Source organism: Hypomesus transpacificus, chromosome 23 (genome assembly GCF_021917145.1).
Source record: "Hypomesus transpacificus isolate Combined female chromosome 23, fHypTra1, whole genome shotgun sequence".
Classification (NCBI taxonomy): Eukaryota; Metazoa; Chordata; class Actinopteri; order Osmeriformes; family Osmeridae; genus Hypomesus; species Hypomesus transpacificus.
In genome coordinates, this window is record NC_061082.1 from 3267359 (window position 1) to 3292333 (window position 24975).

The window sequence follows — 24975 nt, forward strand, 5'->3', positions numbered from 1 at the left end:
GGTTTAGCCAATAACGGACAAACAAAAACATCTAGCTGATACAGTTCATTACAATCCAGCTAAACAAGTGTCTTGAACTGTAACTCTTCGCTTTGACTCCAGTCAGGCGCGCCCAGTGAGATATATTGAATGTCCTTGGCGTTCATGCGCGCTGTGGCGCGTTGTTTTGATTTCCGTAAAGTCGGGACTGCAAACTGATGGCAAAAGTTCAAATAAACTAGCAACAAACTGGAGCTTTTGAGATTAGAAATGGTCAGGTAGGCTTGTAGGTTTAACCGAATGATGAGGATGATGCAATGGGGGCATCATCGCTCTGGGAATCTAGCAAACTATCTAACCAAGTTGTCACTAGCTAGCTAATTTAACAAGCTGGCTAGATACTAGCCACAAAGAAACTTAGAAAACGGTTCTGTAGCAAGCCTGTTCTTTAGCCAACTTTATTCTGTGAGGACTGGCTTTGATTTAAAGCAGCTTGGTGTTAGCTAGGAGTCAACTGCAAAGCCCCAACAAGGCTGCACACACAAGCGTCAGAATGACTCAAGAAGACAGGGAAAGACAGAAGCTTCTCTCATTCCTGGGAGAAATTGTTACGTTCCAGTGCACCATCCCAACTAAAAATCAAATGGAATCAGAGCTAAAATTCAGCAGACTATCATTTCATCGAAATACCAGCAGTTTCTTAAAGACACAAGATGGAGTGGCTGTTATCATCAGAAAGAGTTCTCCAGCTATTGAGATAGTGATGTGTTCTTCTGCTCTAGACGTGAAAAAGCGAGTCACAAGACCCTGCGTTTTATTGACTCAATGTATGAAGAAAGCCGGCTTTAAGTATAGCCTTTTCAGTCTGAGTAACTCAAATGCATTCGAGTCATATATGGAGTTTAATCTGCCATATCGAATGAGGGATAATGTTGCAATCTTGCCGGGCCCAACTGTTCTGTGGAGTTATGGTGATGATGTATTCTATACTCGAGCGGGTGAAGTTAGACAAATGCCCATCAAGCTCACTCTAAATATAATCAGTGCATTTCCTTTTAATTCAGGAAAAACTTTCATCTTAGGCTCCCAAACACATTCACAATATCAGTCAGAAGATGGGGGCAAAAGTATTGGGTACTTGGTAGAGGATGAAAAACTACTTGATGGAGCTTCAATTTTACCTCATGCATATAGTCCAATTACACAGTGCATCTTGGTGGTGTCAGCTGAAGAGGTGAACGATGCATTGAAATCAGTTGTTGTTGCTGCAACCAGTAGAAAACAATTGGTTTATTTTGAGAATGGAATTCCTAGAGATGTATGCGAGCTCCCCTTTGAGGAACCAGTGGACATTAAGATGGTCAATTTAGGAAGAAATGGCAGTCTCTTTGCCGTATCATTCAACCAGGGACATGCCTGTGCAATATGGAAAGACACATTTCAGGTTTTGGAGTATACCTTTATATTTGTGTGTGTGTGTGTTTATCTATTATGCTGTATATCCATATGAATAATATTTACTTTGAATATTTGGTCTCAAATGACACAGTCCTACTTCTATTAAATGTAGCACCATAAACTATTAGTTATACTGATACTAGTCACACATAAAGGCACTAACCATAAGCACTGTGTCCCCAGGTAGCGTCATGTTGGTCAGGTGTCCGTTCCCTTCATGTAGATGACTTCCTGGGCTGTGGAACAGACCAAATATTGCTGGTATATGAGAACCTTACTGAGAACCCGTTGGACAATTTCCTTGTCACGGACCTCTGCGGATCCACATACTCAGTGAGACGTGTATTTATTTATTTCTACATTTTGTTTTAGGAGAGGATTTTTATTTTGCTCCTAAAACGTCTGGCAACAACTTGCTGCTCGAATGAATATGGCTCTTATTGGACCTGACAGCCTAAACGTGTGTGTGTTCTGTTCTGTATAGTGTTGCCAGGAGAGCACAAAGGAGAAATCATCTGAAACTGGGCGGGAAAACATCCTTCTTACTGTAAAAGCTCTAGAGTCAAGGCTACAGGTGACTACAACAACACACATTCATCACCTTAGAACTATTAGTATAATAAAGAATAATCTCACTTTATGGAATTGTATTGTAGTACCAGTTGAGACTGGTGTTTATTGTGTGTACTTGATGTGGTTTGTCCGTGTAGAGCGGCTCCACCCTGCTGCAGGACCTCCAGAGAGAGGTGAAGGTGAAGGAGAAGGTCCTGTTGCAGTCGCTTCAAGCTCTCGCAGATGCGGTCTCAGGGAGAGATTATGTTCTGACACAACCTGAGCAAGTAGGATTGAATAAACTCTCAAAACGTCATTACGATGTCATTGTTAAATTAATCTTACATTCATTATTACTTTGTAGTATCTGTATTGTGTGTGTATGTGTGCTTGTGTAACATTTGATGTTGATATGATTCCTATAACTCCGGTACACAGGAAGGCCTTGTATCCCTGTGGGATGAAGAAGAGGAGACAGAGGGAGAGACCTTGGATGAGCCGATGCAGGTCCTTCCAGTGACGTCACCATCACCACTGGTGGATAAGCTCTGGCATCGCATCATCGACGACCGCTTGGTTGTGGGTGTCACACTCTCCCCAGGCGGCATAATGTAAGTTCAATGTTTCTTTCAATGGATTGTCTATTTATTTACCCCTAAAGTGGGGCTATTTTGTTTCATGAATTCAGGATTCATGAATCCTTCCTTTTAAATATCTTCCCAAATGCCCTTAGTTTTGAGTCATTGAACAACACAATGTAAAAGTTGTTAGTAATGGATTTTGAAATGCCATTGTCTTGTTATTTTTCCAAGTATAATGACTTGCAATGCTCCTATTCATTATGAGCCTGGAGGCGTGACTGTATGGTAATGCTGCAAGCTGTGCTAATTTGATGATACTTTGTGATAATGGCGTCCATTCAAGTTTTGGTTTCAGGCTAGAGAAACCTACCTGCTGTCAGATCCTTAGGAATTTCACCAAAAAACCTTCAGTGAGAACATGACTGTTATTTCCCTCTAAACCAGTGTTCCTCAACCCTGGTCCCCAGGGCCCATTGTCCTGTATGTTTTAGATGTTTTCCTGCTCAAACCCACCTGATTTAAAAACATGTTCGTTATCAGGCTTTTGCACAGCTTGTTAACAATACATTCATTTGAATCAGGTGTGTTGTAGCAGGGAAACATCTAAAACATTTCAGACAGTGTTCCCCGAGGACCAAGGGTCGACCACATTTCCAAGAAGAAAACAGCCCCTCTGGCCGACTTGAGTCACATGAGAAACTGCCCAAAGTTTGATTGTTGTGATTCTCATCACTGTTGTGAAACAAAACCAACATCCAATATCTCAGACGCTCTGAAAGCAGGATGCTGAGGGGGGGACATCAATAATAACTCCCCATCCAGCCGTCTGTCTGTAGCCCTGAGTGTGGGGAGGCGATATCTGAAGACTCGCTGAGAAATTGCTCCACGGCAGCCACATCCTTCCCTGGTAGCCATAGCAACACCGTCTCAAATAGCTCTCCCAGCTCTTTTTGTTGGAGCGAGGAGCAATCAGAGTCCTAGTTACTCCACCTGTTCTAGTTAAACTCGGGCGCTTATCTGGAGGATGGAGAGCATCAGGATCCGTGCGGTGGAATTGCTTCGGGGCTCTCAGTACTGCTGTGGGATAACATTGTGGGAGGCTCTGGCAGAGAGAGTAATACTGTGCTTCTCTGAGCTGTTTTGGCTGTCAGTGGTTCACCTGTCCTTTTTGCTGACTGACTGGCTCTCTTAAACGCTCACTCACTCACTCTCTGATTCACTCTCTAATTTTCTCACCCTCTCTCTCACACCCAACCACATGTCCACCAGAACTCATCCAATGATTCTGCAAAACGTGAACTGCTTCCCTGTTGTGATAGCCCAGTGTTTCCCACACATAGACTAATTTGTGGCGGTGCGCCACAGAATCAACACCGGCCGCCACACATTGCGTTTCGTAAAACATTTTTTTTATCGCTATTTAGGTTAAAACAACGCAGCGTATTCGTTCAGCTGCATTTCCTTTCCCCTGCTCTCCCTCCGTCTCTCTGTCACTCATGCATCTTTCCCACATATGCACACAGTCACAACGTCAGCACACGTTAGCAACAATGCATACATATGCCGTTCTAGTAAGACCGACAGCTATATCAGCGAGCCTTCAGCATTAGTGCCGTAGCTAAAAGTCTGAGGCTACTTTTCGCTAGGTACCTTACTCACATTTACATTTACCCCCCCCCCCCCCCCCGTCTGACAACCCCCACCCCTCCCCGCCACAATTAGATTTCTAATCTGTGGGAAACACTGGATAGCCGTTCCTGTGACGGGTGATTGTTAGTGATGTGCTATCCCTTTGTGTTCCAGACCAGTGGACAGTGTGAGTTTATCCATCCTGACAGAGACAGGCCAAAGCCCAACGCCGGCGGTCCTCCAGACCCAGAGCCAAGCGTCCTGGTTTCCTGTCCCCAGTCCCCCACCTCCCTCCTCTCACCCACAACCCACAGCCAAGAGGAGCAGGCAGGAGCCAGGAGTCAGTCATGAGTCCCAATCACACAGACTGGCAGTGACCGCAGTGACCTCACTAACTCCTCTACTGACCTCCAGCTGTGTTAAATGCCCCGTCATGCTCCATTATATCCAGAGCCAGGGCTCCTCTGCTCATGCCAACACGACCCTAACACCAGTGAGCGTCCAGTGTGGTGAAGTCCCCGTGGACATCCGTGCAGAACGAACCCTCCAGCTGCTGGACAACTGTAAACTCACGGCAGGTAGAGTAACATGACTGTTACGATCAGTGCTTAGAGACGAGGCATGTATCGCCATCGTCAAAGTAGTTCGTAAGGGCTCTTCTGTGTTTGATAGGTTTTTTATAGCTTTTCGTGTACGTGAAAGTCCTGCTGCTCCGTCATCTCTCGTTGCAGACATAGCCATGGAGGACCTGCTGAGCCTGTTGGCAGTCCTGGATCGGTGGGTGTTCCACATAGACTCTCCTGACCGTAGTCTGGGTGATGTGTCTGGCTGGGTCCAGAGGAGCATGCGCTGCGAGAAGCTGGACATCAACCCACACTACCTCTTGTCCAGCCCAGCAGGCCCTTCAGCCATCATGCTGTTTCTCTGGCAGCAGAAAACTCCTTTTAGTGGAGAGCTGTCTGTCCACTGCAGGTGACGAGTGTTTGCTTTTTACAGGATATATAATAGTGACTAGTATTTTTTTCATACAGGGATATATACTCATACATATATGATATATGTATTGATATATATATATATATATATATATATATATATATAAAACAGTCACATATATATATATATATATATATATATATATATATATATACCATACACACACACATTTGATGTATGCATATCAATAAATGAGGCACGACATTAAGAACCCCAGCCTGACATTGTTGTTTACCCGTAGCCAGTTCCAGTTGTTCCAGTTCCTGGAGTCTCTACGTGCTTTCCTGCCTGCCTCCTGTTCCATGCTGCCTCTCAGACACGGGGGATGTGAGGCAGCATCTCAGCCTCCAGCCCTCTCCCTGTCCCTGGAGAGAGAGTTGCTGTCACTCAAAGATGGTGTCTCATCTCTGCTCCGTGGCGAGGAGGAGGAAGGGGAGGCAGCCAGCAGAGGCAGACAGCTGCAGGTCCCAGACCCAGGCTCCGCAGAGGGCCTTCACACGTGCAGGGACACGTGGGACCGGGACAAGGAGAGGAGCAGCAGGAGGTTGCGCCCCCTGGTGGATGGGGACCGCTACCGCAGGCTTATCCACAGCCTAGCCCAGAGGCAGCTGGAGGCAGATGTAGCTGCTCTCCTGGACACACAGAGGACTGGGATCTGATCAGCCTGCGTTGACTTGTAGATCTCCTATCTCTGGCCAGATGAGAGAGAACAAATGATATCAGGATAATGATTCACCATAGAGTACTTAGTATCAAATTTCCATATTCCTGTTTTACACATCTACTATATAATCTAAGAAGAGTTATTTAATGGTTTTCCAGTTAATTCATATATTCTATCATGAATCTATGACTCGTTTCTCTAATCTAGGCTCTGTTGTTACTAAAGGAACGTAAGTGCAAATTTATGCAGTCATAATGAGGAGTGCCAGTATGGTGAAGTAATGGTGTAGTTCATTATTTAAACGCCATGTTTCACATCACTTTAATTTGATTCACACACTGACATACATGATATTTTCTTCATGTGTGTGTCAGTTTATTTTCCCACCAGGGATGTATCACCACCTGGGATTCAACACCTCTAAACTGTGTTTGATATTTCTATCCCACTCTCCTCACCCTTAGACCTTTAGTCTTGTCTGCAGGAACACTCTAGAAGGTCTTGAAGCTTCAGCGTGCAGCCCAGTGGGAGATGGAATCCTCCTCCTATTACTGAGGGAGCAATGCTATTCGCGTGTTCAGAAAGATCTGGGGAAGAGCAACGCATTTATGGTGTGCTCCACGCTTAGCACGCCGCGAAAGCTTTTAGTGCCACTCTCCCCCTTAAGGTTCAGTTTATTTTCGGTTTGGAAAAAAGGATGTAAAAAATAAAGTGAAAACGAACCTGCCTCAGATGTTGTCGTTCTTGTGACGTGCCGCTACGTGGTTGCTATTTAAAGTGTTTCTCGATCTGGCAAACAGCAGTGGTGTGTTCTTTAAAGTGTGCTCAAACAGCAGCCTTGTCATATGCTAGCCCAGTCTGTGTTGGACCCTTTAGTCCTGTGACAGCTTGGCTCAAGGTGTCTGCTAAGACTTGACAGTGTGACTCAGCCCGATTTTCAGCCCCCGTTTGGTTGAAGCTGGTCCTTTGGGGCCAGGGGATAGGAGTATAACGTTGCTGCTATCAGAGCCAGTCGCTGCTGAGTCTCCATCTGTTTGTGTCACTCGATCTGATGAGAGATAAATTCTCCCTCTCTTTCACACCTTTGGTGTCTGTGCTCTGCTGCTTCAGACAGTTATATAATGGTCTCCTATGGACTCAATATTACGAGACTAAAATAGACTTCCACAAGGAGATTGTAGATATTGTGAGTGGGTTGTGTTGTCTTGTCTCTTGTGTTGTCTTGTCTCGTCCGTACAACACTTATATTGTTTTTGCATCTGTAATGTTTTTGACCCACCCCAAGAAAACCTTCAGTCGCATTCAGCGGCAGTGAATGTGTTTTCTCCTAAATAATAGATACAGGCTCACAAAAAAATCTTTGTTTCAGGATCACATGTGACACTTGCTATTGGGGGGGCTCGCCTCCCCCTCCATGTCGCTTTCACACCAATCTCACTTCCCTCTCACCTCCACTCTTGCTGAAACACCTTAACACTCTTTACCCTCTGCCTTCCTCCCTGTCGCACCAGAGGCAGGCTTACGGTTCTCCTAGGGGTCAGAGGTGCAGATATGCCCGCCCGTCTTGACAGGAGAGCAGCTGGGGAGGATTTCTATCCCCAAGGACTCTCTGAAAATCTCGCATTGCCACGCTGAGGAACATGGCATGGGAGATCTGTTTTGTCATTCCATTACCGCATGCTAAGTTCCATTAAGTTTGAGCTGAGTGGCCTCAGGTCGTCTGACCGCCGATGAACTGCTTTCTTCTGGATGAAGAGCGCTGTCCTGACATGAATGAGGCCATCATCTGTAATTGCTGGACAGAACCAAGACATGGAGCTGTCAAGGTTGTTTTGTCATTTCAGGTTTAGAGTCCCCTGACAAGATCGTCCGACGTAGTAGCTGTGGTTCTAATAAGATTGGCAGTTTTACAAACACGACTTATACGGCTGGAGATAATGTTTGTATTGTTTTCTCACTGATGGACTATTCCATGCATGCTGACCTTGAGACCTCTGATTTTACTATGTTTGCTATTGACCAGGGTCAGACGTTTAAATTTTTAGTACCTTTAGGTGTCAAATATGGAAGTCAATATGTACAGGAGAAACTAATCAATTCATCAATTCAATATTATTCCAAAACATGTTTTCAAATATGTATCATTTAAATGGTTTCTGTCCAAGGGTTATTGGCTCCAGTAATATATACCGTCAAAGTATCATTCTAACAACATAATGACAATAATTTAACATGTCCTCCTGCGACTGGCAGCAGAGTTTAAACAATGTTTTAGAGTATAAACATGCAGTACAATATACAGTATCTGCTGTTAAGGGTTAAAGGTAGATACCTTTACCGGGGGTCAGATGGCTGAGCGGTGAGAGAGTCGGTCCAGTAATCCGAAGGTTGCAGGATCGATTCCCTGCCGTGCCAAATGACGTTGTGTCCTTGGGCAAGGCACTTCACCCTACTTGCCTCGGGGGGAATGTCCCTGTATTTACTGTAAGTCGCTCTGGATAAGAGCGTCTGCTAAATGACTGACTGACTAGATACACATCTTTTTTGAAGCCGGTTGCCTTTTGAAAGAGACCCTTCTAAATCATAAAACAAAGTAATCTCAGCCGACCTCAGAGAGAAACGAAGCATGCCCGGACGGTTCATTCTCATTGATTATGGACTACCTTGAGCCATGACAAAGGATTGGGGATCAATACCGCCAGCCCACACACCACTGAACACTGACATCTGTAATACCCACTCTGGATCTCCATGCGGCTTCCTCTACACAGGCCTGCTTTCTCTTGGTATGAAGACTGGTAATCCCACTAAACTGATCCCCCATACTTTTTGTTGAGTGTTTGCTTATTTGTCTTGGACTTGTGTCTGAGGCTTTATGTTTCAGTCAAGGTTATGTTTAATGGTTAATGTTTTGTGCACTGATTTGACACTGAGTTATGGCCACTTGGTTATAGTTCAATAACAGGTTTTAACAGGCAGCCACATTCATTTGTTGAGACATTCCTCTTGACAGGAGAGACATAAACCATTTGGTAAATGATCTCACAATTTTCATAACTCAATCAATCCCTACTTTCCTCATATGCTGGTCTTTTCAATTCCTGCTCAGTTGCTATGGAAACCCTCTAATTTCTTACTTCTCCCAGACCGTCTTGAGGCTTAATGAATGATGGGAGCTGTATTTTCTTGCAGACAATTAAGACACAGTCTATTTTTACACATAAGTCTGAAAATAATTGTATTTTTTATAAGCTGTCATTACTAAGCTTCATTGGATGTTTCCAAATAAGATTGCATCAGCATTTATTCATCCAGAGAAATAATGTGCAGTAATGTAAAGCTACGCCTAAAGCCAAATGTGTGGTAAATCGAAGAGGATTAGAATTATTTACTATCTTATAATCCTGGTGTTGTTGCGAGACCCTTTTGAAGAGCAGTTAGGAATTATGCTTCTGTTTGGATAAGCTGCTAAAATCATTTCCTGGTTGTCCCTTATGTTATAAAGAATATAACCCAATATTAGTAGCTAAACAATGTACAGCAAGGCTTTCCAACCATATATACATGTGCACTCTCTCCTGTTTGATAAAAAAAATACAAACCTTGGTCATTATTGAACATGAGAGGAAACCAGGAAAGGAATTTTCATATATTTTTAAACAACTCAGAGGCAATTACAGGCACTTGAGACAGCACATAAGCTACCTGCTGTGTTTAGCGGATCTGTTTTCACGTGACTGAAACACTGCCTTTCCCTTTTCATTCAGTTGGTGTCCAGATGAGTAAATGCCACCTGCGGTGATCTCTGGAGCAGGTCCATTATGTTGCATTAATGGAAGCTCGCTGTCGCTTCACGTCTGTTTCACTCCCTGTGACCCAGGAAGATCTAAGGCATCTGCCACCACCCTGAGTTATTGGCCAGGTAAAAGGAAAGGACACTGTTGGTGTTTCTGTTACTGTACATCCCCAGCTCCTGTTGCAAACCACAGGTTTGAACTTTTGTCCATTAGTGAGTGAAATCTTTTTCTATGACTAAATAGTGTAATCTAAATAGTAATACTAAATAGTGTAATCAATATTTACCTTAGAAAGAGTAGGTAGCTGCTGACGAAAGTAAAAAGACCTGACATCTGAACCAAATGAATTCAGGCGATTTGCTACAATATACAGACTATATTCAGACACATTGTGAATGTGGTGCACACTCAACTTTATTGATGTACAGTAAAGTAAATAACCTATTACCAGTATCAGCTTTTAAGAAAAGAGTTCAACGCATTTTATCAGGAGTGCATGGACCAGTAGCTGCTCTACACCATGAGTGTCATGAGGATCTCTTTACTAGTTGCATGACTGTATATAATGCCAAGTGTGGCAACCCAATGAGGGCAGGTCAAAACTGTGGCAGAGAAGTGAGGGGGATGCATTCAACAGTCCTTATAGGAATTTTAAATATACATAATTTTTATAAACAATTGCCCTCATGACAATAAACAGCTCTTTACAATAAATCTACAAAAGACATACACTTCATCTCTAAAACCATACCTAGAATACCTGCAATATTGACCTGTGATACATATTCATTGGTATATGGCAATTTCGAAAAATGTAGTTATGTGTCAGTAATTTGCCATTCGTAATAATAGTCTTTCATGATTGTTCATTTTTAGAATGGACCTACCTAATGGAACATAAGCCGGGTTACAATACATCACCTATGTTAACGTGAGACTGAAAAAATTACCAATTGAACAGATGGAATTTGAAACTGCCAAATATTCACTGAATCAACAATTAAAAATAAACATTCGGGTGACATCAATAATGCAACAATATGACTTACTATACATAGACCGAAACTGAACGAGAACAGACATCTATCCAGCCCTAGATAGAAGAGCTTCAGATAAGCAATGCTTCTGACAGACAGCTGAGCAGCAAGAAATGCTGCGTTTGTGAAAAATAGGGAAGCATCGTTTCATCTCATCAAATCCATGATATCAAAGGCCATGGGTTGTTCGTAGAATTGCAGTATCCAACTGCCAATTCAGAATGTTATCATTTCACAGCCTCACACACATGAAAAACATGTGTGTCTGGTGCTTTCTAAATATGTGTGTGTGCACGCATTGTGCTCCCTAAATAATGAACAAAAGAGCTGTATTTTTCCGTTTATACAAATGGTGACGAACTGCAGTACAATTGTATAAAACAGCTCTGAACATTCTCAATACGAAACATATTTTCCTTCCAACACTCAGAGGTCTAACTTTACCTGAAATCCTGACTACCATAAATATGCAAATCCATGAAATGTTGCTCCACTGCAAGATGGAACCAATGCAAAGGCAGTGTTGTTTTGTTTGGTCATATTTGGTCCACTTATCCATTACTATACTGTGCTTTGAGTAAAAACCATTGAAAATTCTCCAGGAAACAATATGCAGGAATAGAACAAACACATTATTTTCTGTTTCACCAATTCTTCCACTCGTAAATCAATACATGCCTTTGTCTAGGGTTTTGTACAAACATCTACTTTTATCCCTGAAAGAACATCACCCACAACATCACTGTGCATTTTCTCAGTGTACAGTCTCCTAACTAACTCTTCTCTGTGGCGTCCAAGAATTGTTCACCCAGAGAAACAAGGAAGAGAGATGTGTTGAACCTACAGGACAGATCAACTACTCTTTGTGGATGTCCTCATGCCTGATGATCTTGTACGTGATCCAGTAGAAGATGTTAAAGATAAGGAAGGCCAATGGAAAGGCTGCTCTGGAGATTGTGTCAATCCTTTTGGCCCTGTCCACAAACTTTTTCTTCATCATGTCAATGTCTTTTTGTACAGGTGGTGGCGGGGCAGGGACCGGGACGGTATTTTTCACAGAATTCCCATCCTTCATCTGCAGACACTGAGTCACGCCATAGCCAGAGAAGTTGAAACGTCCATCTCTCATGTCATCATCCTGGTGAAATAAAACAAGCAAGGGATTGTTCTTCTGCTTAGTGGAGAAAACAACATGACTTTATGCTCACACATACATTGGGCACACAGCAACATGGGCCGTTTGTCAGGCTGCAACCCGGGTGTTTGCCTGTAGATACACGTAGTCCCAATGTTCAGGGACTACCACTAGTACCACTAGTCACATAACCACTGGATAAACAGCTGAATGATCCCAGTTATTCTAATCCTAGACTCCCTGACACACGTTCCCAGTAACATGACAAACTAGCACATCATTTATTAATCAGACAAGGACAACCCTATTCAGTTTCTCAGGGGTCAATATCAGGGAACAACATATTTTTAAGAGACACTGCAGTGTCCCAGCAGTGTTTACCTTGTGATTCCGCCTCTGTCTTCGCCTCAAGCGAAGGAATTCCTTCTGTTGCCTAGAGACAAAGTTAACTCCAGCATATTCCAGTAGTGCAGCAAAGACAAACAGAAGACAAACTGCCATCCATATATCAATAGCCTTCACGTAAGATACCTGCAAGAAAGACACCAATAATATTTGTGAAATATTCCTATGTGACAATGTGTGTATTTGACTGCATATGCTTTATTGCAGCAGAAAGTTAACTTTTCAAATTGATCATACATTCACAGATCTTCTGGTTTGAAGATAAAATTCCTTTCACAGACACACAATATAAATTAATTAGAAGTGCTAGGAACTCAATTGAGTAAATAATTGCTTATTTAAGTAAAGAGGTGACACAAAGGATATTGCAACAATATTCATGAGCCTAAAGTCTTTCATCTTCCTCTGCGCTGATCAGATGAGATGAACACTTGCCTACCTGAGACTGATGTTGCTTTCTTAGTCATCACAGAATGACCTCTCCCCTGTCTCTAACGATGGCAGATAATTTGCATGGTGTGAAAAAAAACAGCTCCAGTTTTTGAGAGCACTCGAGGCATATTGAGCTTGTGTTTTTGTATGCTGGACCTCTCTGAAGGCCTCCATCTAAATATTTATCAGTGTACGTCTCTTTCATGTGGGCCTGTCTGACGTGGCCAAGCCCTCAACGGTCATACGCAGGCCAGTGAGTGGGAGTGATTGATCATCAAGAGATGACTCATACTGCTTGTGCTCCTTTTGCTAGCGTAAATGAAAAAGCCAATTTAGAGACAGAGAGAGAGAGAGTTGGGAAATAAAGCCCTTTGTATCCACTGCTATGGTTAGAACATTATTTACACTCACACCATCTCTCTGGTGTGTTAAGTCTTTTTTTGTTGCAAATGAATGTCTTGAGAGGCTCTGATTTAAAAGTTATTGATTTAAATGAAAAACTCCTCGGATTAACTGGTTACTTAGGCATACCTATTTGTTTTTCTGATTTCTATTGGAATCCAATATTTGAAATTCAGCAAAGCATGAACATCTTATTACAGCCTTTACAGTTTGTTTCGTGAGGATGACTTTAGCTAATTATACATGAGTGGTTGAGCTAAATACAGCCCATTAAGGCCCATCGTCAGACTATCCACTCATCCTGAGAATACGAAGACAAGAGCTTCACCTTTGGTAGGGAGGCCCGGGAACCAGAGCTCTGCGTTGTCATGGTGAGCACCGTGGTGATGCCCAGTGCCACTCTGGCCGGCGCGGCGTCCATGTTGATCCAGAAGGAGACCCAGGAGAGGATGACGATGAGGAGGGAAGGGATGTACATCTGGATCAGGTAGTAGCCCATCTGACGCTCCAGGTGGAACTTGACCTCGATGCAGGTGAACTTACCTGGGAAACCCCACACAGAGACAGTCAGCTGCAGCACAGAGACGGATGTGTTGTACAAAAAACAGGGTCGTTGTTCCAGGGGCGTAGGTTTGTTTTCAAATTTGAGTGGGACAGCTTCTTTTCTGATTTGATTGAGGTTGCAGCCGTTGTGGGAGGGACAGATTTTCCAAAAGCGGGTGGGACATGACCCAGGTCTAATGAAACCGACGCCCCTGCACTATTCACTTTGACTATTGACCTGTGTTATAGTGCTTGGTACAGTAGCCCAGCTCCTTCTCATCCCTCATGATGAACTGAGGCAGGGTGAGTCCATCCGCCACCTGCACAGGGCCATCTCCCAGCCACTCAAAGATCAAATCGTTCATGGTGTACCCGACTGGAGGGAGCGGCAAAGAAAATGCAGACAAAAAACGAGTCATTTAGAGACATTTCCACACAAAAGTCTTAAGTCAAACCCATGTTACAAGTGTTTGAATGGTTTGGTGATAGAGTTTGAATCAATACTTACAGCTCTCCAACTGCATTGTACAAGTCTGGACATCCATGGGGAAGTTTTTCAGATCCATTGGACATGACAGAATGAGAGTCAACCTACAAGGGAGTTAGTTAATTCAAAATTGGTGAGCATGCTTGTATTCGAGATAATGGTATCCATAGATAATGATACATATTCCAATATAGACTTTACTCAATTGAATATGAAAAATATCATGAGCAAATTATTTTAAAAAAAAGTGAACTCCACAGAGGTTCCGATTGTTATTTCAAGAACTAATGCCCAAGCATACTGTATCTATGCTAATTGTATGCTCTTCTCCTGCAGCAAATACTCCTTCTGTTCCTCTACTTCTCCTCTGAGACTCTGTGCCTCCCTCCCACACAGCAGGTGGGATTCCCTTCAGCAGGTTCCTATCACACTTTCATTACTCGGTTTATCGTCTCTGAGATGTATTGTCGTCTCCAGCCGTCATCTCTTTCGTGTATGGAGCGAACGTCTAACCACCTTTCATCTCCTCACAAGCTTCCTGCACCCCTCCACACCTGGGCACCTCTCAGCCACAAGCTGCCTTTCAAATGGATACCAAATTGATCTGTGTTTCATCTGTGCTAGCATTGCCGTGAAGATGGATTATTCTACTGAAGTGTTATTGAAATCAAATTAAATGCTTTTTCATTTTTTGTTCTCAAGAGCACATTCGATTTTGTAAGAGGAGGCCAATGAGAAAGAGTCAGCTATGCCTTGTCTACTGGAATCTGTTAAAAGTTAATATTTGTGATCCACTGAAACGTTTAACAAACGTATTGGTATAAAGATTTCCAAGAGAATGATTCCACAAGACTACAGCTTTCTATCAGTATACCATATCCTGTCTTTGAATATGGGAATGCTCTGATGGTTGTTTTTCTCATGCAAAGCTCTGGTAAAGAAACTGTACATCGTTTTACAGAGCAGGGCAGACAAGCCCCTCCTTCAGAGCTCATAGTTTATTGAGACAAATCCCATGATGGCCACATACTCAGGCAGCCAGTCTTTGATGTAGGAACCATTCTCTTACAAGGATAATTACATGTACGGGGCCCGGAGGTAGACTGAAGCCCCTTGAATGTCTGCTGACATCACAATGGGTTTGAATTTCAGCTGGTTTGTTTGTAATTCTCCACCAAGAAAGTATTAATTCTCAAGGCACAGAACACAAACATCTGCCCCGATATTGAAAGAATGCATTTGAAACATACCATCTCATAGTAAAATGCCACAAACTTTACCTGATACTGTAGAGAACAGTGCCGTCTTTGAAGATCCTCAGAAGCTTGTTGTCTGTGGTGACATCATGGAAGTTGGCCCCTTTCTCATTGGCAAAGAAGAGATCAGGTTTCCAGATTGAATCCAACATGGAGGGATCCAGGTCCAGAGACGAATCAGGGTATTTGCTATACGCCAGTCGAGGATCATTCCACTTCTGACGCAAGAAGATATTCACTCTGTAATCCTGAGGAAATAGAGATCTGTTTATCCACTTTATTGTGAACTTATTTTACATGTACAGTAACACCTGAATGCTCACTAATGAAAAAACACGTTGTGTTTTGAATGTTGTCAGGATCAGTATTTCTGTTCACATTCATACTCTAAAGCCTCTTCTATGATGCAACAAAGTAGGCCAAATATCTGCCTCAGGTTTGGTTAAAATCATAGGGGCATTCAATGTTATTGTAGACACCATGTAGGAGATCATTAGTGATACCAAAGGTTTTTACTAATCCTCTTTACACTTATTGCAGCATTGATGTCCATTCTAAAGTGTACGTTGACAAAGTTACAACAATTACAACACTGCTCGGTATATCTGTCTGGCAGAAATGACCTAGGATTCATTTGTGATGATATAGTATATACCAATACTACGTCATTTCTAAATCACCAAACACTATCATCATCTTAACACTTAATACATTTTTTGGACTCATTAAAAGGTATTGTCTCTAAACATTACAATATTAGAATCATCATTAGAGAAACAGTAACAGGAAATAGATGATGATACAGTGAATGGTTGACTAAGAAATTCTTCTGAGTTTTTGAGATGCAGTTAGTAAATGTGCAGTTTTCAAGAGGTTTAGTTGCTAACTGATGAAGAAATCTTATCAAATGAGATTCCTTTCCTAACCCTCACAGATCATATTTGGTAAACCACAGAATATTGGCGGTTCCAAAAGTGCCTTTCTGTCTTGATTAATAAAGTTCTGGTCTATCAGAATTTGTGTTTCCCTGCTGATATGTATGCATTTGATAAAGTTTTTGTTAGCAAAAATCCACATATTACTTTCACCAGTTTGAAATGTAATTAAAGAGGCATTGATAGCAACGATGGAAAGAGATGCAATGCTGGATTCCAGGATTTTTATTGTTTACCCCTTTAGCAGTTAGCCATCTTCAGACATTACACTAATTAATCTGTTTGGATCACTAGCCCTAAGTCCCCCACTTCAGGTACTGTATAGGCTGCATTAAAGTGAATTATTAGCTGGAATTTTCAATGGTAATTATTAAAACAGAAGAAACTAACTCACACATGGAGATATCATGTGAACAGCAATCTGATACTACCCCAGGGATTATGGGAAAATATTTGATTCAGCTGTGTGTCTGATGGCCCCTATCATTTGCCTGCTGGACCCGCCAATAGACCAAAGAGATGGCACAAACTGGATCATGTTTTGTGAATAAATACAAATGAGAAATAACAATCCAAAACATCCATGTTGAGATAAGAAATCGAATGGTTCAGTCTTAACTCCAGAGCAAAGAGCAAGGCTGTATTAGCATGGCCAAGCAATGCAATGCTTAACTCACCATTGTAGTTTCTGCTATTGAACCAAAGCTGTTGATAAATATGTTGCAGGTAACATTAACTGGTGGACCTGCAGGTTGGACAATAAATAACATTGACATGTTTGACAGGGCAGAAATCCATCAATATGTTCGGTGACTTACCATGGTTGTCTCTGTGACAGAGCCAAAACTGTTGATAAAAATATTGCATGTAACGTTTACAGGTGGACCTGTGAAATGGAATGAGAATGAGATGACAATAAAAAGTCAAGCAATCTTTATCGCCAAAATCCTGCTAAACTGAAAGGAGGAGTTTAGAATACTGTAGATGACAAAAAATAGGCAGCGAGAAATAAGGTTCTGTTTGTAGTAAGATAGGCATAATTAGTTGTGACTGCAAACTGTCTTTGATTTAATTTCCGTAACAAAATACTCTTTCCGTATTTGTGTATTAATACAAACAAGGGATAATGTTCAGCAAAGCATCCTGTGTGTTTCATGCTTTGCCAGTGACTGACTCCTCAAACAAATGTTTCCTCAAAAGCATGCCAGGTATGAACAGTAGCTACGCAGTGATAAGATTAAATATTCAACAGTCCCTGATAATGGTAATTTGAAATATACAGTCATATCATACTGTTTTTGTTTCTGGATAGGGTGTCTGATTATTGAATTTATGAGATGTTAAGGTATGAAATGTTGTATATTGAAGCATTATTGAACATACATATTATACACAATAATCACAAATAATCTTTCCATTGTATGCACACATTGGAAAATTAGTAACGCAACATGAAATCTGTGTATAATTGAAAATATAGAGAGAAACAAATAGTAAAGCGAAAAACATAATCTAAATACACTGTCATGAATTTTGTATGAAATAGTAAACTCTGTGTCATTTTTACTCCCCAGATCCTTCTGAAGTATCTGGGGAGTAAAGCAGTTGACAGATCTTGGTCTCAGTGTGCTAAGTGAAGTTGTGAGCGCTGTGCCCTTCCTCTGTGTTTTCCTCATCAATATTTCATGGGACTTGGTATTAATATTTGCCTCAGTTTGTAGTCGAGAAGCTGCATTTAACTGTAGTGGCAGAAAATTGAAACAGAATAAGTTCTGGACAGACATATGTAGGTCAGCCTTCAGCCGTATGGTTTCAATCAGTATTCTCAGTAGCAGTGTAGATGACGAACAGGTTTTTCTAGGTGACAACAACAAAGGCAGTGAATAGAATGAGAAATAAAAGTGAAGACAGCAAAAAATTGAGCTTGAAAAGCATGAAAAACAGAGAGAGAAAGAGACAGAGAGATAGAGAGAAATAAAGATGGGGTAAATTGTAAACAGCTTGCTCAGGTCCATGAGTTTCATCTCCATCTTCTCATCTGCTCCTTACAAATCCAGAATGTTCTCACACAGATGAAAACACTTCCTGCTGTTCCTCCATCTCTCAAAATACCAGCAGGCATTAAACAGACACGCTTTTGTCTCGTCCTCTTCCGTTTTCTGAGATCTTGTCTACATTTGTTGTCCCGTTCCTCCAGATCGAATACATAGATCTGGGCCAGCGGTTCTGTCTAACTGACCAAAAGGTTTGTCTGTCGGTGTCTGTTTACGCAGCTATATTTGTCTGTGGTGGCGCTCCCAAACTACCAGCAGCCTTAAACCCAGAACCCACCCAAACCCGGGTGGAGGGGTGGGTTGTGCCCCTACATATGTCTAAACCCCAGTCTGCCCCTACCCCAGTTATTTTCTCCCTCCCCCGCATCCTATTGTCAGTCAGCTCTATCACAGGGACAGATGCTGAGTCTCTCCCCGGCATCACGGCAGCACAGCGGAAGACCTGAGCGGCCGGCAGCCTGGCTAGGGGGATCCCATCCATCATCTGGCCTGTCACGGTGGCATCTTTGTCTGTTTGCAGCGCTCATGATCGGCAACCTCACAGTTATTGTTGTCTGGCTCTGTTTCCAATACCCATCTACACTAGGTCTACGGGGGGATATAAACCTGTCAGATGTGAGTAACTGACATAATGCCATGTTCAAAGGTTCAACCCCCAAATCATATCATTCCTGCTGGGATGATTATGTTCCCGTCTACAAAAGTGATATATAACCTGTCATCATTTAGATGTGTGCTTTTTCCAAGGGGCCTGTTTTGTCAATAGTCAAACTGAGTATCCATTCTTTATAATCGAGTCTAATGGTAGAGATCTCCTCTGCCTGATTATTTATGGTTTGCTTTTGATGATGTATTTGAGCTTTGTGAAAAATATTATCAAGAACAATAAGAAGAAGAAAGAAAAAAACAATTATGGGAAAATAACAAAAACCAACCTTTGAAGTTCGGTCTTATTCGTGCATCATAACCAGATGTTCGACCCATGAGAGAGTCCAGGAAGTCCGAGGGAGACAAGTTTGTTGATGACCTGGACTCATGCTCTTTGGCATCCACAACCCTGTGACAGACACAAGAAACACGGCCAGTCCTGCTCAATCACATAGAACTCGTGCAGGAGAGAAAGGAAATTGGAAACCGTGTCTGAAACAGTCGGTAATCAAATAATTAAACGTTATTTCTTTTATTTTTCGTATTGCTATAAGAATGTGTCACCTATCCATCGACACAGTTTGAAATAGACTGTAGTAGTGCACATTATTTCATGACAACGCCCACAGACGGTGATTAACTTGGCAAAACACCCACAATGATCTTTGCTTGCAGTCAGGGACGTCCATCCATGACTTGATTGGAACAACTTCACCTAATCCATAATGGCAGGGCAACTGCATACAGACCAACAAACTATGGACCTAAAATGCACATTGTCATAGGAATTTCGTGTATGCCATAACTCAGGTATTCAGGTGTAATATAGGCAGCAGGAGGGAAACCATTCACAACCCCCATTTCAGTCCAACCCCATGTGCTATCCACACTGAGTGTATCAACATTTTACATCTGTCCCGTTATCAAATACGATCCAATACATTTTGCGTTAACGCTCATTTCCTCAAACTTTCTTGTGCGAGGGAAAGTTTCTTTGAAGATCATTAAGGATTTTTGCTTTGAAAAGATACATCCAATCTTTCAACATTATAAAACATTAACCATGTTGCTTATAAGTTTACAGGAGGTTCTTAGTTTATAAGATCATACACATACCTTAAGTTGCTGATCTCCATTAAACATGCAAATAAAGCTGTCAAGACTATGATAAAGGTGCGATTCATTCCTCTTGATTTTCCTAAATCTTTACTTTTTTATTTCTTCCATAGGCTATGTATAAATAGGCTATTGGTCAAGCACATAATCCAAACAGAACAATTTCTTTCTCTCCAAAGCGCAGTTGAATTTTCTCGTGGCACTCAGAAACGCAGGAGGCATTCCAGTCCGTAGGATCATAGTTTAGTTTGATGAAACACGGATTCCTTGATGTAGTTGTCTATTCTTGAGGAGAACGTATAAAGAAACATAAATTCAGAGTCATTGACGCCGCAAAAAAGAACCTGTGGATAAAACGTAAGAAGGTGCGAAATATCCCCAATACGCAACATAGAACGATTAGCAGGGCGTTTCCTTACATTCAAAAACAAAATGTAAAGCCAACCTGGTTGTTAGTTAAGTATTGTTTGAAAAGTGCATTTTTCTGATTAGTGGACCCTCCAATGTTGAGGAATCAGAGAGCAGTGGACGTCTTCTCCGATTCAGCGCTTGGACAGCTCCCGGTGTCTTTGCGCGCAAGCGCAACGTTTAAACTGCAGGACGTGAGGTGATTTTCAATAAGTCAAATAAACGACGAAGTCAACAATTACAAAACAATGTAACCTCTATTGAACCAATCAATCTCGGTTTATGACCCGCCCCACATTTCAAAAGGCTGCATGGATGTGCTTGTACATGCTCAGTATCTCACAAATACGCGCCAACAGAGCTTGGTGTTATGGGACATATGGTTGTCATGTTATTGGCTCTGCAAGTGCACCTCGATACATTGAATGACAATGTACAGTATATATATTGTGTAGATTATACATGCATTTCGGATTAAACAATCAGAAATCAGGATCTCAATAATGCAATTCAAAACCACATTAGCAGAGAACAGACACAATGTCAAAGTAGACAAACGTTCTTATAGAAAAGTGAAGCGTTTGTCTCTTAGCAACATAGAGAAACCCTATTTAATATGAATACATTAAAAACACTTATTAATTAAGAACAAAATAAACTTAAACTAACAGTGCATTTCATAATCAAAATAATAGTATTATCCTGAAAAGGGGATCAAGGAAGCTCTATCATATACTCTTTTCCCAAGCCTGTTTGTGTACCCCAGTTATTGTTTCAAATCTACAGTTTACCTAGAAATTAACAAATCAAGAAACTATCAAAAAGAAGGCAACCTGCTAAATGAAAACAATGGTACGTTCAACAGAATAATGGATTTATAATCATTAAATCGGGAAAGTGTTTCATGATAATGAGAAGGTTATTGTATTCATGAATAGAAATGCAGAACCTCAGATATGGTGTAAACAAAAGATCCACCTGCAAAAAGCCTCTGGGAATGTATTTGGTACCCTGGTTGCCCTGGAAACAGATTTCATCATCGAAAATGCTGAAAGGTTGGCTACCCAGAGTGAGACAGGGAGGGACATCTGGCAGATAGATATGAGTTTGGAGACAGTCAGAAAGGCAGAAATTGCCAATTCCGCAACACGTGACCAAATCACACATTACTGTATACACTATACCGTTGTCCTGGTAATGAAAACTCTGTCTGAAGTGTGTCAACTGTAAGCAAGCCCCTGAGTTGCCTGCAGGTGTCTCACGGTCCATACACATGAATGACATTCTATTTGGGCAAGGAAGCAAGTGTGTGAAAAAGAAAAAGCCTGTCGTTCATTCATGCCAAGCCATCCAGAGGCATTTTACGATTACTCCTCAACACAGCACGTGGTTGACTGTTATGACATGTTTGGAGCAAAGTAACACTTCAGCCTGGTGGACTGTTACTGCCCTGCTTCCTGGTGGTTTGCTGTGGGAGGCTGACTGTCTAAGCCCAAGAAGGACATGCTAAACTCCCCCATCTCCCCACTTAATGCTATGGCCTAAACAGCAAGTGTCACATATGATCTCATGGTACAAGATAAGTATGGCTTTCTCTGGCTTAAGGCTTCCAATGTTCTGTCATTTGAGCTGCTGCAAATTGACTGACAATAACAGACTAATGATAGATAAGTAGAGATTTATGGACATCAATATGGTAGGTCTTAGAATAAAATATGCATATTTACCATTTCAATGTGCTTTGGAGTTGACACCAAAAGATTTGGAATCATCTAGGGCATGAGAAAAATATAGGAGATGTGTTAATACTTGAAACCCTTGAAGATGCAGGAAAACCTAAATTGAGCATCCTGCAAAAGAATCCAGCCCCAATTGAACGGAAAAAGAAAAATGAGATTGGGTTAGGGGTCAGAACTAATTTGACCCTCTTGTCATTTAGTCACCATCACAAAGACAGACTCAATTGGCTTGACTGTGTTACCACCGACAACCCAGACCTCAATTGGCCATTAGTCTCATGAGAAAGGACCTTGGGCCAGACGGTTCACATAATTAAGTGCCTAAAACTGTATTCAGAGTGTCACCAAAATATGTCTCTCTATGTTGAAAGAGCTAGACGGACGAAACCCCTGACATGAGTTAACCCTTTTATTCCTCTAGGTCTTGCCATTAAAATGAAGACTGTGTGTGCCGAGCCTCTTTAAAGCCGTCGAGTTATGAGACAGACTGGTTCCTGTTGCTTGCTTTTCTGCAGGGGATTTTACTGTACATCCCAGGTTTATAGGGCAGTCCATTTAAACGTGACACAACTTTCACATGTAAACAAAAAGTTTTAAGTGCAGCTGTTACTGAGAGTGTTTTTTTATTTATTAGCGTTTTGTGAAAGCATACTTTTGTAAGAATATCACTTTTACAAGGATATCACTCTGAGCAAGACAATGCTCTCCAGTGCTGTGTTTTGGAAGTTGAAAAGTGATTATGAGAGAACATGTTGTCACACTGGGCATGTCCACTTGATTGGTGTGGGTTTAAGGCGACATGACATTATCTTCAGGAGAACACACTTGAGGCAGTCACCTGCAGAAAGCCTCTATTCGTTTCCCAGTCAGGGGTAAAGCTGCTGTCATCGATCCCCTTGACTGAGCAGAGAGGAGAAGATAAGCCGGACTGGCTGAAGAGAAGCCCACCTGAAAACAACCAGCAGAATGAAGCCACCCTGATGCTCATGTGCACTGGAGTGACTCCAATCATGCATGGGGAAGTATCCATTGCAACATCGATCCCATGTATTATTATTTTTTATCTCACTCCAAGATTTTTTCCACTTTCATCATTCATTCCATGGATCTGAACGTAACTATGCTGGCGAGCTGGGCTGTCACTGGTGGTTAAAGATGTTGAGGTGAGATTTTCAAAGCTGACAGATACAGCAGAGGAAACATGGGATGGATTTAATGAGAGGATGTCTGTGGACTATGAGAGGATGTATGAATTCAGACACAGCCCTTACAATGATCATAATCTTCCTCTTCTAATCAAATGGGGTTCTTCTTAGTACCTTGACAAACACACAGAGGAAAACAAACACAATGCAGACATGGGCCCAGGTTTTACAAAAGGGATTTATGCATGCTAGACTTGGTTGAGGTTCCTTCTCAGAGGGGTTCTTGAGAAGCTAGTGGCTTGTGGATCCTGGTGGTGTAACCTGTTTCACGACCCAGGGGAACGTGGCTGTGAGGGGTCATTACTCCCCCCAGGGCAGGAGGGGAGAGGTGGCCCTCAGTGGAGCCCACATGCCAATCACAACCCTCCCCCATTAATGTAAGAACAACCTGGCAGTCACTGAGCCTTTCTCCATCGCTGAGCAGTGAAACCCTTGCTGATCCTAAGTCTAGACCTTTACTTTATGCTCCACGGCCACTGGTTACAACAAGATACCCTGTCGCCCTGCCTGATTACAGGATGTGAATTTATTGAACTGTTCCAGTCCTCTCTAAGGGGAGGGAGGGTGGTCCGATGGACCCGAGGTTCATATAGTCTGGTAACTATAATATACAGTTATGGTTACAGTGTAGACTCACAGGGTAACTGTTAATGTCTAATCCTCTGGATCATGTGTGGTAGTTCACCTGCATGCCTTCCTCTCCGGTCAAACACATGGGTTCCAAATGTTCATTTATTCACCCAAAATCCAAACAAGCACACTTCCATACCTTGCCCAACATCTGCTTGATGTTGACACTGGCTCACTCTCTTATCTGTTTCTGCCTGGCAGGCTTGTCTCACTGAGCAATGTCACTGGAACTGGGCAACTGTCAAAAGGATGAAAGAAGAGATCAAACCTAACTCGCTTGCTGAACTTGCTTACGTCTTTTCCCCCTCAGCGGAACTTAGAAATATGTCACAGGATCACTCACCATTACTGTGAATGCAAACAGAGAGACATAAGTTATTATCCTGCTCTTGCAGATGCTTCTGTGTAAACTATTATCTCACTATGTGCCAGCTTGTGTTGGAATTCTAATGTTTGTTGAAATTGCAACCCAGTTTCAGTCATATTTCGCACCTCCGGTTGAACATTCCCTGTGGTGACGACTGTTGGCTGATGCAACTGATTGTTACATCCGCCTGGGTCTTTGAGCGGAAACGGGGAAATTCTTCCCTTGATAGTTGCTGTCATTCCATTTCATGGAGGAGCCAGGGGCTATGGAATGAATAGTATAGATGTGCAATATCCCCAACAAGGCCATATTACATGCAGAAAATAGAGAACATAATGTAGTTACAGAAAACAAGGCTAAGTAAAAGTGATTAGCATGATTCTGTCAAAAAAAAACAACATATACTAAAGATGAATTACTGTCACATTCAGAATTCACCCTTATCCTTATCTAGAAGCCTCCATATTGCCGGTAGAAAGTAGCCAATTTCTCTTTTTTGCTGTGACGTTGAATTGTACAT

The 24975-nt window shown here is 42.0% G+C and overlaps 2 protein-coding genes across 3 annotated transcripts; one reads left to right on the forward strand and one right to left on the reverse strand.

Moving 5' to 3' along the window:
- Positions 1-146: 146 nt before the first annotated feature.
- On the forward strand, positions 147-6653 carry fancb (FA complementation group B). The gene is made up of 8 exons (XM_047046790.1): positions 147-1423; positions 1621-1770; positions 1922-2011; positions 2148-2276; positions 2428-2600; positions 4374-4777; positions 4931-5171; positions 5437-6653. Exons 1-8 carry the CDS (start codon positions 533-535, stop codon positions 5852-5854), a joined length of 2496 nt encoding a protein of 831 aa, XP_046902746.1. The 5' UTR covers positions 147-532; the 3' UTR covers positions 5855-6653.
- Positions 6654-10191: 3538 nt separating this feature from the next.
- glra2 (glycine receptor, alpha 2) lies at positions 10192-20186 on the reverse strand. Of its 2 annotated transcripts, none has more exons than XM_047047201.1 (9): positions 20107-20186; positions 19278-19399; positions 16966-17033; positions 15378-15601; positions 14119-14201; positions 13849-13986; positions 13396-13610; positions 12210-12359; positions 10192-11831 (listed from the first exon to the last, which is right to left on the reverse strand). In XM_047047201.1, the coding sequence occupies exons 1-9, from the start codon at positions 20172-20174 to the stop codon at positions 11550-11552; spliced, it is 1350 nt and encodes a 449-aa protein (XP_046903157.1). In that variant the 5' UTR covers positions 20175-20186; the 3' UTR covers positions 10192-11549. The 2 variants fall into 2 exon arrangements, with proteins under 2 accessions (XP_046903157.1, XP_046903156.1); XM_047047200.1 differs by lacking the exon at positions 16966-17033 and adding an exon at positions 17107-17174 and having other exon boundaries at positions 20107-20174.
- Positions 20187-24975: the final 4789 nt, after the last annotated feature.

Bases quoted from the DNA above. Each gene is read 5' to 3' on its own strand.
- fancb (XM_047046790.1), top strand. From the start codon at position 533: ATGACTCAAGAAGACAGGGAAAGACAGAAGCTTCTCTCATTCCTGGGA. The intron at 1,771-1,921 runs GTGAGACGTGTA...TGTTCTGTATAG, and splicing joins TCTGCGGATCCACATACTCA to TGTTGCCAGGAGAGCACAAA. The intron at 2,277-2,427 runs GTAGGATTGAAT...TCCGGTACACAG, and splicing joins TTCTGACACAACCTGAGCAA to GAAGGCCTTGTATCCCTGTG.
- glra2 (XM_047047201.1), bottom strand. From the start codon at position 20,174: ATGAATCGCACCTTTATCATAGTCTTGACAGCTTTATTTGCATGTTTA. The intron at 13,611-13,848 runs GTCAATAGTCAA...GGGGTTTCCCAG, and splicing joins TACCAAGCACTATAACACAG to GTAAGTTCACCTGCATCGAG. The intron at 12,360-13,395 runs GTGAAGCTCTTG...TCTTTCTTGCAG, and splicing joins CCCGGGCCTCCCTACCAAAG to GTATCTTACGTGAAGGCTAT.